This window comes from Caloenas nicobarica, chromosome 2 (genome assembly GCF_036013445.1).
Source record: "Caloenas nicobarica isolate bCalNic1 chromosome 2, bCalNic1.hap1, whole genome shotgun sequence".
Lineage (NCBI taxonomy): Eukaryota > Metazoa > Chordata > Aves > Columbiformes > Columbidae > Caloenas > Caloenas nicobarica.
The window spans coordinates 1,420,867-1,434,371 of NC_088246.1; the positions used below are offsets into that span (position 1 = coordinate 1,420,867).

Below are 13,505 nucleotides of genomic sequence, written 5' to 3' on the forward strand. Positions count from 1 at the left end.
ACGTTATTCTAAACTGTTGTCTCCTGAACTTTTCCTTTCTCAGCTGTTTTCATCATCTAAAAATTCCACTGTTGATGTATTAATTCCCAACCACAGTCATGCTAATGCGAAGGTGCAGAGTGAGCCCTGAGCTTTTTAGACAGTGGGAAATGGTTTGCGTGTGTGCAGGAGAGTGACAAAGATGTCTGTGTGCCTTCCAAATGTCTTAAAATTGATGCGCCAAAAAAATCTTTATACTTCTAGAGAAAGTTAAAATGGATGCTATCTGTATCGTCAGTGCATAACGGTTCTTCCCAGTGTAATGTGACTAAATCCAAGGAATATCCTGTGCTTTATTTGATTGAAGCACTACCTTCGATATCATACTTGGATAATGTTAGCACAATTCATCACTTGAGGAAAAAAAAATAAGGGGGGCAGCATTTAAAAAAAAAATACAGTGTTTTTATACTTGTTGCCTAATTTTTTATTATATTATCTTTCGTATGGCGTGGGGTTTTTGTTTTTTGTTTTTTCCCAAATAGTTGGGCTCTGCGTCTCTTTTCAGTCTGAACAGGATTATCTTGTTTTCGCTGGTGTGTGATTCAGCAATAGGTGCGTTGTGGTCGATACATCCGTCTGCACCATTCAAATCACTGTCCTGAAGGCGACAGTCACTGGGTGTGCAAATCTAGTCCCAGATACACGTTAGAACAGCCTCTGAACTTTATTTCGCTTGGGGCAGGATGCTTCTCTCTCATTTGAAAGCAAGCGCTCTCACGTTTACCTTGGAAATAAGACCGTGCCTTGAAGGAAATTCTTCATTTAGAATCATGGAATGAAGCGTGAAGTCTCTGAACATCGCAGCAGGTGCCGTGTTGAGTCAGAAGAGCGGAGAGCGGTCAAAAACGCAGCAAAGCCTCAGTCACCTGTTGTACCACGAGCGGAATTTGGCGTGGGAGGGCAGCCCCAAATTACATTTCATTCCAGGTGGAGTTGATGGGGTAAAAAACGCGAAGGGTACCGAGACGAAGGGCTCTCCGAAGGATGCGCTCAACAGCGTGAGGCTTTTTGATGCACAGAGACTCAGCTGGGCCCCCACACAAACCAGTCTGGACCCCCTTTTCCCATCACCAACCACCTTTTTGTGCTGAGAGCTCTCCAGCTACACCAGCCCAAGTACCGTCAGCACGTCCGTCACCTGTGGCGGAGCTGAGCGGTCCTGCCGCCCAGGGCGAGTCTGTCCTGGGAGAATTCACTCCTGAAGCACCGTGGCACATTGACATGTTCCTCCATGTCCTCTGTGTTCTCACATTCTTCTGGAAGTCCTGCGGCCGGCAGCTGCGTAGGACGCACCGCAGGGTGTTGGCAGCTCGGCGGTTGGCTCCCAAAGCCGGAGCCGCGGCGGTTTGCCCGGTGGCCGCTGTTTACCGCGCTGTGCCAGCTGTTTGGCACGGAAAGCAGCCTCACCCAGCCTTTGAGGAGGGCAAAAAAATGCCCTTAAGGGGTGAGTCAGGGGAAGGCGGCGGTCAGATATTTACTTTTACCAGTCTGGACTGAGGAATGTGGAGAATTCGAGCTGCCGTCTGCTACCAGATCCAGCCCACTCACCACGAACAACCTCACGGAGCAGCATCCACGCGAGCATGATGTTCTCCTGAGGGACTCTGCTTTTCCCTGCTGTGGTTTGTGTTGAAGTAAGAGCTGCTGGAGTGAGTTGAGAGAAGGGAACGGAGCTGGTGAGGGGCTGGAGCACAAGTGTGATGGGAGCGGCTGAGGGAGCTGGGGGCTCAGCTGGAGAACAGGAGCTGAGGGGAGACAGGGACACAAAGAAACGGCCTCAAGTTGCGCCAGGGGAGGTTGAGGTTGGATCTGGGGAACAATTTCTTCCCCAAAGGGCTGTGGGGCATTGGAACAGGCTGCCCAGGGCAGTGCTGGAGTCACCATCCCTGGAGGGGTCGGACAGACGGAGATGAGGTTCTCAGGGACATGGGGCAGTGCCAGGGGTGGGGGAATGGGTGGACTCGATAATCTTGAGGGGCTTTTCCAACCAAAACGATTTTGTGATTCTACGAAGAGCTGATGTTCATGGGGGCATGTTCGCATCAAAGCCATTCCATAGACAAGTCAGGATTGACACGTTCCACTTTGAATTCAGTCTTTCTAAGCACACAAGACTTAAAAGCCGTGGGCGCAGCATCGTAGGGCCGGCCCCACACACAGCTGGGGGTTTGGTTGCCAGAGGTGACTGGTCTGTGCTGGGAAGCCAGTGAGGAGAGAGCAAAGGCATTTCTGTTTAACAATAGGGAGGAACCGTATTCAGTGTTTTTTTCAAAATTCAGACCATTAAAGGTCTGTTTTCCAGGGAAGACTCAATTCCGAGGCATCTCCTGAGGAATGTGGTTTCTATGTAAATAAGTATTTCTTCTGGGAGTGGTACTGGGGGAAAGTGGGGATGAAGTTTGGCACACAGATGGTACCAGGGTGCAGCGACCGCAGTGAGATCCTCAAAGGGCCATTGAAATACCATCCCCAAACCTCAGGTATGGCCACTCTCACAAACTGTGTCACGCTGCAGGGCCGAAAAACTGAATTCCCCATGTCGGTGTGTGTGTTTTCTTTGAATCCTCTTGCAAGTCCCATCCATCCAAATGTGTTTTCTTTGAATTCCGTTGCAGATCCCCTCCACCCAAGCCAGTGGCGTTCGAGCAGTTTAAGGAGGAGTGCGGCAGCGAGATCAACCGCATCTTCAAAGAGAACAAGCGCATCCTCCTCGCCAGGAAGAAGAGAAGCAGTATGGTAGTGCAGACCATCAACTTCATCAAGCGGGAGATGGAGAGCGTCCGAAAGGCTCTGGAGGCTCAGCAGCAGGAGAGGTGGCAGCAGGGTCAGTGGCTTTGGCCAGCGAGAATGGGACAGAGCAGCAGAGCCACTGGTTTCGGGGCAGCTCTGGTGCTGAGACCACTAGAGCAGCACTGCTGCTGGCCAGGGCAGTGGGACAGGCTGGCCTTTATGCCCTCGCTCTGCAGCTGGTTTTGTTCTTTACCACCTGATTTTGCCACACTTCATGCTCATTGAGTTTTGCGACTCCAGCTTTACGCTGGTGAGGTGAGATGTGCCCAGGCTGATTCCTCACCCCGCGCTTTGATGGATTAGGCAGCGTAATGCTGACAAACAGAGGTCAGTACAGTGCAGAAATCACAGAATTGTTTTGGTTGGAAAAGCCCCTCAAGGTCATGGAGTCCAACTGTTTCTCTGGCCCTGGCACTGCCCCGTGTCCCTGAGAACCTCATCTCCGTCTGTCCAACCCCTCCAGGGATGGTGACTCCACCACTGCCCTGGGCAGCCTGTTCCAATGCCCCACAGCCCTTTCCGGAACAAATGATCCCAAATTTCCAACCTCAGCCTCCCCTGGCGCAACTTGAGGCCGTTTCTTTGTGTCCCTGTCTCCCCTCAGCTCCTGTTCTCCAGCTGAACCCCCAGCTCCCTCAGCCGCTCCCATCACACTTGTGCTCCAGCCCCTTCCCCAGCTCCGTTCCCTTCTCTTAACTCGGTGAGATGTTTGTGAGGTGGAATAAGCCTGGATGGGATTAGGAAACCTGTTGGGTTTGCTGTTCCCTGCAACAGGGCTCCCCAGAGTCAGTGCTGTTGCGTTCTGTGGACAACTGGAGAAGAAACAACTCCGGGCATGGAGAGAAACCTGAAAGAAATGGTTCTAATAGCAGAGCAGTCTAGAGTGCTCTGCCTGTGCCAGTGCGGAGGTAGCAGAGGTGTTCCTGGTATGCAGGGAGGACAGTAAAAACCCTCAGTTCTGTGAAACTACAGCCAGGCAATTAGCAGGAAATAAAAGGGAATGAGAGAGAAAGGGAACGGTCAACAGTAAGCGGGCCCTGACTAGTGAGTGAAGGCCAGAAAATCGGACCCCGCGTGGATGCTGCTCTCCTGGTTCCCATTATTCTTCACATATAGAGAGTTTTACGGCCGTGCTTTGCAAGAGGCCTCTTCCCAAAGGGTCTGGTTCTGCACGATGCAAAGCTCGTTTGGCCAGATGAGCAAAGCAGCTTGAATCCATCTCAAAGTGAGGGTCTGTCTTTTCATGGACTCGTCCCTTCTTTTGGGCCTTTGGTCCTTAGGACAAGAGGAAACGGCCTCAAGTTGTGCCAGGGGAGCTTGAGGTTGGATCTGCGGAACAATTTCTTCCCCAAAGGGCTGTGGGGCATTGGAACAGGCTGCCCAGGGCAGTGGTGGAGTCACCATCCCTGGAGGGGTTGGACAGACGGACATGAGGTTCTCAGGGACAGGAGGCAGTGCCAGGGCTGGGGAACGGGTGGATTAGAAGATCTTGAGGGGCTTTTCCAACTGAAATGGTTCTATTATTCTATGATGACATCTACCAACTGGTGGTATTGTGGATGCTGGAAACCACACAAATAAACTCATTTGAGTGAAACCAAGCACAAGAGATGTTTATTGTAGGAAGTAGCGCTGGCTTAACTGTCCCCGAAGGGCTGACCAGCCCTTTTGTCTCAAAAACCTTAATCGTGGCCGCCTGGGGAGTTTTTTCAGCAGGAATCACAGGAGCTCTAAGAGCCGCCCTCCCGCGGGCTGTCATGCGGGTGTCCCTCCACTGAGCCCGTCCCTCCTCCTCATCCGCATGTGTCCCTGTTCCGGGAGGACCGATGTCTGAGCAGGTTCAAGAGTTCAGCAGTGATTTCTGCCCCACGCCGCTCCAGCTCTGTACTTTGTAGAAAGCACGTCTAAGGAAATGTCAGTTGTGTGGTTAACCTCAGGATAACTTGGTAACTACCGTGTGGTTCGAAGCACAATGACTGTTCTTCATCCCTCTCCACCCTCCTGAGAAACCTTCGTTTCCTTTTCTTACCCTCCAGGAGAGTACGTTGATGAGAAAGGGCAGTGCATCATGGACGAGGAGTTTCTACTCATCATGAAGCTGAAGGACCTGAAGGAGGAGTATCGATCTGCTTACGCCGAACTGCAGGACCTGAAGGCAGAAATCCAGGACTGCCAGCAGCTGGTGGACCAGTGTCGCAACAAACTCATCTCAGGTACCGGCTCACTTTCTGAACAGCCTCCAGTTTCGCTGTGGTGCTTGGTAGCACCTCAGCATTTCACAGACATGCTGCATATCAGCAAAGCCCCGTCATCCTCTGTTGTCATTTTTCTTGTTGCCTTTCAGACTTGTTTTTTATTGAGGATTGGGGTTTGGCTTTTTTTTGACATAACACTGAATTGCTGCAGATCCTTGCTCACAGATAACGACGTACTGGGCAAGTGCAAGGTCCTGCCCCTGGGTTGGACAATCCCAAAGACAAATGCAGGCTGGAGCATGAGGGGATGGGGAGCAGCCCTGCGGAGAAGGACTTGGGGGCACCGGGGGATGAAAGATGGGAAATGACCCGGCAACATGCGCTGGCAGCCCAGAAACCACCCGTGTCCTGGGCTGTGTCACCAGCAGGTTTGGGGGGATCCTGCCCCTCTGCCCCGCTCTGTGAGACCTCCCTGCAGTGCTGGGCCAGCTCTGGGTCCCCAGCACAGGACACACATGGACCTGCTGGAGCGGGGCCAGAGGAGCCACAGGAATGATCCGAGGCTGGAACAGCTCTGCTGGGAGGACAGGCTGAGAGAGCTGGGGGGTTCAGCTGGAGGAGAGAAGCTCCGGGGAGACCTTAGTGCGGCATTTCCAGACTTAAAAGGGGCTGAGAAGAAAGATGGGGACAGTTTTGAGCAGGGCCTGTTGCGATAGGACAAGGGGTGATGGTTTGAACTAAAGGAGGGAGATTCAGGCTGGACATGAGGAAGGAATTGTTGGCCCTGAGGGTGGTGAGAGCCTGGCCCAGGTTGGCCAGAGAGGCGGTGGCTGAACCATCCCTGGAGACATCCCAGGCCAGGCCGGACGGGGCTCTGAGCAACCTGAGCTGGTGCAGATGTCCCTGCTCATGGCAGGGGGGGCACTGGGGGGCTGGGAAGGGCCCTCCAACACAAACTGTTCTATGATTCTGTGATTCTATTGCTCCTTGGTCACACCACTAGATGTGATGCTGAGCATAAGAGCCTTTTCTGATGAAGCTGATGGCTCTGGTTCTCACCCCTGATTTAATTTAATAGAGATGCTGGCTAAGGAACCGCACTGGGCCAGGGCTTTGGCTCCAGATCACAAATGTCTCCTTGATTTCCCCGTGAGATCAGCGATACTCACGTCCCAGCGCTACAGCACGGGCGCCTCGACAGGAAGCAGAACTTGGTCACTTCAGCGTGTTCTGCACGAGCAGCACCCTCGTGGTGGTGAGTCACGTCTCCGCTCAGCCTGAGCCCTGCAAATTCGTGCCGTGCCCGCTGCAAGCTGCGCACTTTGAGTCTGTGGTAGCGTGACTGCTGTCCTGCAGCGTCCCTGGATTCATCCTGTATGATGCAAAACAGAAGGTGCACGAATGCCAGAGTCCCAAACATTTCGATGCTGTGCACATGGCAACGCTTTATTTTCTACAAACTTGCCAGAGCACAACTTGGATCCATCAGTGCATCCCACGCTGAAAGAAATGCGTGGCTTGTTCCAGGAGATAGACAGGGACAAATGGTAATTGTGCAGAAGCTTTGCCACTGGTTTGTGTTGGATCCAGGTTTGGCAATTTTGGGTGCTCCAACATGTTTGCTCTGTGTTTAAACATACAGGCACGGACTCATTCAATCTCTGTGTCATCCCATAGCGAAGAGGTCATCGCAGAGCTAAAACCAGGGGACAGAGTCAGGGGTGTTGCATCATGTGAGAGCAGGGCTCTGTGTTTCATAGAATCACAGAATCACAGGATGATTTTGGTTGGAAAAGCCCCTCAAGATCATCAAGTCCAACCATAACCCACCCCCAGCACTGCCCCATGTCCTGAGAACCTCATCTCCGTCTGTCCAACCCCTCCAGGGATGGTGACTCCACCACTGCCCTGGGCAGCCTGTCCCAATGCCCCACAGCCCTTTGGGGAAGAAATTGTTCCCCAGATCCAACCTCAACCTCCCCTGGCGCAACTTGAGGCCGTTTCTCTGTGTCCCTGTCTGCCCTCAGCTCCTGTTCTCCAGCTGAACCCCCAGCTCCCTCAGCCGCTCCCATCACACTTGTGCTCCAGCCCCTTCCCCAGCTCCGTTCCCTTCTCTCAACTCGCTCCAGCACCTCAAGGCCTTCCTTGGCGTGAGGGGCCCAAAACTGCCCCCAGGATTCGCGGTTTGGCCTCCCCAGTGCCCAGCACAGGACGGTCACTGCCCTGGGCCTGCTGGCCACACCAGTGCTGGTACCAGCCAGGATGCTGGTGGCCTCTTGGCCACCTGGGCACACGCTGGTTCACGTTCAGCCGCTGTCACCAACACCCCCAGGTCCTTTTCCAGCCGCTCTTCCCTGAGCCTGCAGCATTCATTGTGACCCAAGTGCAGGACCTGGCACTTGTCCTTGTTGACCCTTGTTTGTCCCTCTTGACTCCCACCCCAGAAAGCAGCTCCGTTCCTGGGGTCCCTCCTGGGCAGCAGAGTCTTCTTCAGGGGCCGTGAGCCCTTGTGCCCCGTGGGGCACCGTGCAGGGACGGGAGCAGAGCGCAGCCGCTGTGCAGCTGGGAAATGCCCAGTATTAACAGGGCCAAAATTCCTGCTGCATCGCGGCACCTGCTCGGTGTTATCATCGGCTATTACGGGATGGAAAGAGGCACTTGGCATTGAAATCTGACCTCCAAATGTGCTGAGCACCCCAAATGGGCAGCTCCCAGCCGGGTGGCTCCTGTCTCCAGGACGCAGGAGCAGTGCCATCTCCTGGTCAGCCACCTCCACAAAGCCAGGGGACTGTCCCCAGGGCAACCTGCTGTGTCCCGGCCGCCTCGCAGGCAGTGAGGACAGGCAGCAGCACAGCTGGTGCCAGCTAACGGTGCCCTGTCCTTGTAAACTCACTTTTCTAATAGTTTGAAACTCAAGAGCTTGGAGCGATGAGGTCCTGTCTGGGAGTTTAAGAGCACTGAGGTCCTGTCTGATCCACGGGCAGGGAGCCAGAAACCCATGGAGTCACAGAACCCCAGCCTGGTGGGGTTGCAGGACCCCTGCAGATCCCCCAGCCCCCCTGCTCACGCAGGGTCACCAGAGCAGATCACACAGGTCGGTCCAGGGGGTTTGAATGTCTCAGAGAAGGAGACTCCACACCCGCTCTGGGCAGCCTGGGCCAGGCTCTGGCACCTCCCAGCAAAGAAGTTTCTCCTTGTGTTCAGATGGACCCTCCTGTGTTTCAGTCTGTGCCCGCTGCCCCTCACCCTGGCGTTGGGCACCACTGAACAGAGTCTGGTCCGTCCTCGGACACCCACCCTGAGATATTGAGCCCATTGATCAGATCCCTCTCAGCTGCTCTTCTCCAGCTGAACAGCCCCAGCTCTCTCAGTGTCTCCTCATCACAAAGATGCTCCAGGCCCCTCAGCATCTTTGTGTCCCTCCCTGGACTCTCTCCAGTAATTCCTTGTACTTCTTAAACTGGGGAGCCCAGAACTGGACCCAGAACTGCAGAGGTGGCCTCAGCAGGGCAGAGCAGAGGGGGACAATCCCCTCCCTGGACCTGCTGGCCATCTCGCCCTTGTCTCTTCACTCTTCACACTCCTGTTTATTGTCCCCCCCTCTTTGCTTTGCAGAGTTTGAGATCTGGTACAGCGAGTCCTTCCTTATCCCCAAGGATGTACAGGAAGCTTTGAAGCCCGGTGGTAACATCAGACCTGGAATGATTCCCATTAACAGAGTCATGTGCCTGGTGAGTTGTTCCTGGAAGCTCCGCTTATTCTCCTTGATTTCCACACGTGGCACGGTAATGAGGGCACGACTAAGCCCATGGGAGGAGGACACAGCAACATTTTCCCTGTCTCTGAGCAGAGTGGCTGGCGTTGAAATGCTGTCTGCTGTGATGGGAGAGCAACTGTCTGGAGATACATCTTGCTTTCATGTTAGCTCCACTGTTAAAAGGCTAAAATAGGACAGAGCGATTGAAGTACGCGGTCATCTGCTGACGATCAGGAATCAGGCAAACTGCCCAGAGGTGCAGGGGGTGGCTGGGAGGCTGGTCTGTAACGTTTACAGCCAAACTCTTGTGTTCCGTGTTGTGGCAACTGGTGCTCGGCCAGCCCTCTGTTTAGAAACCACCGCTTTGGGGTCTTTTGTCATTCCTGACAAAGCACATTTCTCCTAAGCTTCTCATTTACCAGACTTCGTCTTGGCATTATTCTCCTCTGAAGTTGGTCCAGGTTTTGTTCTTCATTGCTAAATCATGGAATCATTCTGTTGGAAAAGACCTCAAGCTCATTGAGTCCACCCGTTCCCCCAGCCCTGGCACTGCCCCCTGTCCCTGAGAACCTCATCTCCGTCTGTCCAACCCCTCCGGGGATGGTGACTCCAGCACTGCCCTGGGCAGCCTGTTCCAATGCCCCACAGCCCTTTGGGGAAGAAATTGTTCCCCAGATCCAACCTCAACCTCCCCTGGCGCAACTTGAGGCCGTTTCTTTGTGTCCCTGTCTCCCCTCAGCTCCTGTTCTCCAGCTGAACCCCCAGGTCCCTCAGCCGCTCCCATCACACTTGTGCTCCAGCCCCTTCCCCAGCTCCGTTCCCTTCTCTCAACTCGCTCCAGCACCTCAAGGCCTTTCTTGAGCCCTGAGGTGATCGTGGTGCCCCTGGGGCCGCCATTTTGAGCCCTGAGCTGAGGGGCCCAAAGCCGCCCCCAGGATTTGCGGTTTGGCCTCCCCAGGGCCCACACAGGGACGGTCACTGCCCTGGGCCTGCTGGCCGCACTGGTGCTGGCTCAAAGACACAAATGTCCCCAACCCTTCGTGCTGTTTGATGGGAACCTGGTGGCCGTGCTTCCCGTCCAACATCATGAAGTGACGCACAGCAAGGAGGGAGATCCCAGCCTGGCTGTGAGGGGGAATCAGCCCTGTGTAGGGGTTTGACCTGTTCGTTATTGCTGATAAACCTCTGCGGAGGGGACAGGTCCAAGGTCACCCCTCCCAGGAGCTCGTCCCGGGGGCACCCATGGGTGTTTGAGAAGGACAAGCCGGGTGTGGGCTGTGCGACCCCTTTCCTAAAGCCGCAGCCCCATTTCTGGCCAACGTGTAGTTGGGGACAGGGCTGCTTTGGCTTTTTAGCAGGAAAACTGATAAAGAAACTCTCGTGTCTCCTGGTGTCTGATTATTTTGACTGTAAATCTCACTGAAGCATTTTCTTTCCTCCTGAAAGGCAAGTTAAGGGTTTTCCAGCTGATCAGAGCCAGGTTCTTCCCATCCTACTGAATTAATTCCCTTGAGGAATAACAAACATGCTGTGAGAAAAAAAAAATGGAGTGAGTGCACTTTGAAACAGAATGTTGTGATCTACCAGATGGTTTCAGATACAGACCTGTATGGGAAAGAGAAAAAAAAAGAGCAAAACCAAACACCTTTGGATAAACTGATGCACCTAAGTGAGGTCAATAAGAAAACCCTGACTAATTGCACAGGTTTGGGATGTCACGTTTTGGGGAAAAGAGAAAATCCATCACTGGTCACTTTTACTAACACGAGTTACTCAATGTATTCACAGAAACTCCCTTAGTGGTTTCCAGCCCTGGATTTCTCGGCATCGCATCAATTCTAACCCCAAAGATGAAGCTGCTTTTTAGCAAAGCTTTGTTAGCATCGAGTTGTTGATTTTACAGCAGAAATCTCCGGGCGGTGGATAAACTGCCCCTGTTGCTCAGAGCCAGTTTCTTCTCTTGTTCCTTCTCCTGGGCCATTCACCGCAGCTCCCCAGTTGGTGCTACTGGCCGTGCTGGGGCCTTTACTGGGTTTATGAGGGAACCACCTCATTTTTCTCATTTTCCTACTTAGAACCATTTTCCAGCCTGGCTCTTCATTTACAGTTCTAACTCAATTCATCTTTTGCTCTTGGTTTGATTCACTTTGGCCACCGCGTTTTATCACACAAAAGTTTCACCATCACCTTCTCCAGGCTCCTCATGAACCGCCACAGGTGGTGACCTAAGAATCTGCTGGAGCTGTCCTCAAATCCGGCACGGAAACGTCACACATAAGCTGGTATCTTAAAAAAAAGAAAAGATGGATTTTGCCCAAATCTGCTCCCCTAAGGCGTGGGAAGGGGGGACCTCTCGCTTCGGAGCGATTATTAAATCGGCGTTGGATGCGGCAAACGGGATGGGTCGACCTCCGTGTCTCCAGATTTGTTTTTCACGTGGAGCGGGGTCTGTTTTTCGGCCGGCAGGAGGAAGACGTGCAGGAGCGGTTTGAGCGGCTGCAGGAGGCGATGCTGCCGGCCTGCCCCGCGTCCGCCTCGTTCTATAAGGCGAAGATGAAGACGGATCAAAAGGTAAAATCTGGAAGGTGTTTCTTTTAAGAAGCTTTTACAGGTAGAGAATTCTGCTCTGAAAACCGAGCCCTCGTTAACAATCCTTTTTGGTTTTCTGTTGCCAGCACGCGTACACCAGGACCATGTCGTCCCTCGAGAAAATGCGGAAGAAAGCCGGGCTCATCACGGCTGCCGGGAAGACGAAACCCTTGTCGTTTCTGCACGTCAAGTAGCAGATTTGGGCTCAGCCTGGAAACTGGTATTCAACAAGCAACGCCACCTCAAAGTGCCTCGTGCTCCTGTCCACGATAGATTTATAAAAAATAAACAGTAAGAAAAAAAAAAACACCCAACTTTTGTCCAGCTGGACTGACCGCAAGGGCCTCCTGGGCTTGTTCCTGACGGAGCGTCACGTCACCTCTTTGCTAGTTCGATGCTTTCAAGGTGGGTCAAGAGGAAATGGCCTCAAGTTGCACCAGGGGAGGTTGAGGTTGGAAATTTGGGATAATTTATTCACAAAAGGGCTGTCGAGCATTGGAACAGGCTGCCCAGGGCAGTGGTGGAGTCACCATCCCTGGAGGGGTTGGACAGACGCAGAGATGAGGTTCTCAGGGACATGGGGTGGGTGAATGGTTGGACCCGATGATCTTGAGGGGCTTTTCCAACCAAAACTCTTCTGTGAAACAACAAAAATTAATCGAATACCCGCCTGGGCGATGACGGCGGCAGCAGGTGCCGTGTCTGGCAGCTCCGGCGACGACAGGCAGCGGTTCCTCGCGCGTCGCTCTCGCTGCCTCTAGCACGGCCGTGGCTCCGCAGAGCCGCGTATGGACGTGAGCCTATATATTTGTACGTATATATGTGCTGGTGAAGCTACCGGCTTGGCCTAAAGAAGCTCTGGGGTCTGGCTCCTCCTCAGAATTTCCACTTCTTGTCTCTGCACGGAATAAAAGTCTCGGCCACCATTTTTTGGTGTACTAGGTGTTTTGCGTGGCCCTCAGCGTTCGCCCTCTGTCGCCACAGCCTGAGCGGTGGACGCAGAGGGTCTGGTTGTGACTGGGGTTACTGGGAAACCCACTGGAGCATCACTGGGGTTACTGGAAAACCATTTATGGGGTGATGCTGTTTGGGCCTCGCTGAGCGATGGGACGGGGGACGAACAGCCCCCACTGCCAAAACGGGCACCAGCTGTGGTGGGAACATCCATGAATTCAAGCAGCCCGGGTCGGAGGTTTTCCACAGGCAGCCCTCGTTTACGTGAAACACTGGGAAAATTAATTAGTCTGAGCTGTTTAGTCTGGTTTAATTTGTTGGAGCTCACTTGTGTTACCGTAATGGCAGCCGCTCCCCAGAAGTGCTGTGAGGACAGCCTAGAAAACACGTTTTCTTTGAAATTATCCACTTCCAAAGGGTCATAAAGCTGCTGGGAATTCAACCCAGGCTGAATTTCCCCAAGAAAATGCTTCGACATGAACTGAGCTAAGCCTGACTTTGAGCCTCTCCCAATCCCCTCGTGCTTCCGTGCGGGTGCTGCTCCGTGTCACCCACCCCGTCCCCGCAGGTCCCTGTGCCGCGGTCCAAATCTGGAAAAAAAGAGCAAGAAATCTCAGTTTTGGACACTGTGGATGTTGTTTTGAGGCTCCCGCGTGAGCGGGAGGGTCCGTATCGCACCCCGAAAGCAGGTGGGTGTCCTGGGGTGCTACGGCTCAGTCGAGGAGCTCTCCCTGGGGTTCGGGAAGTCGGTGAAATGAAATAACCTGGGATCGGGGCTGTGATCCTGGCGGGGGGATCCTGGGGAGATCCCGGGGTTGTCACGGGGTGACCGTGACCTGGGAGTGACCCCGGGCTGCCGGGAGTCCCAGCGGTGTTGGTGTCCTGTGCTGCCGGTGTCTGGGGGCGTGGGTGATCCCGGGGGTGATCCCAGGGGTCTCGGTGACCCTGGGGTTGATCCTGGGGGTGATCCCAGGGGTGCTGATGTCCTGGGCTGCAGGTGATCCTGGGGTGCTGGTGCCCCTGGTTTGGGGAGATCCCGGGGGTGATCCCCGATTCCTGGGGTGCTGGTGTCCTGGGGGTGACCCTGCTGTGCCGGGGGTGATCCAGGGGGCTGGTGATCCTTGGGATCCCTTGGTTGATCCTGGAAATCCCAGAGGTGATGCCAGTGAGATCCTGTT

General features: G+C 53.8%; 1 protein-coding gene across 1 annotated transcript in view; it reads left to right on the forward strand.

The window, feature by feature from the left end:
• KIF9 (kinesin family member 9) overlaps positions 1-12,277 on the forward strand; it is a 32,838-nt gene extending 20,561 nt beyond the window's left edge. The window contains exons 18-22 of the mRNA XM_065627372.1: positions 2,658-2,866; positions 4,869-5,045; positions 8,643-8,758; positions 11,251-11,355; positions 11,460-12,277. Of these exons, the coding sequence (XP_065483444.1) occupies positions 2,658-2,866; positions 4,869-5,045; positions 8,643-8,758; positions 11,251-11,355; positions 11,460-11,567 (715 nt within the window). The 3' untranslated portion in view covers positions 11,568-12,277. The remainder of the gene's footprint in view (positions 1-2,657; positions 2,867-4,868; positions 5,046-8,642; positions 8,759-11,250; positions 11,356-11,459) is intronic.
• Positions 12,278-13,505: the final 1,228 nt, after the last annotated feature.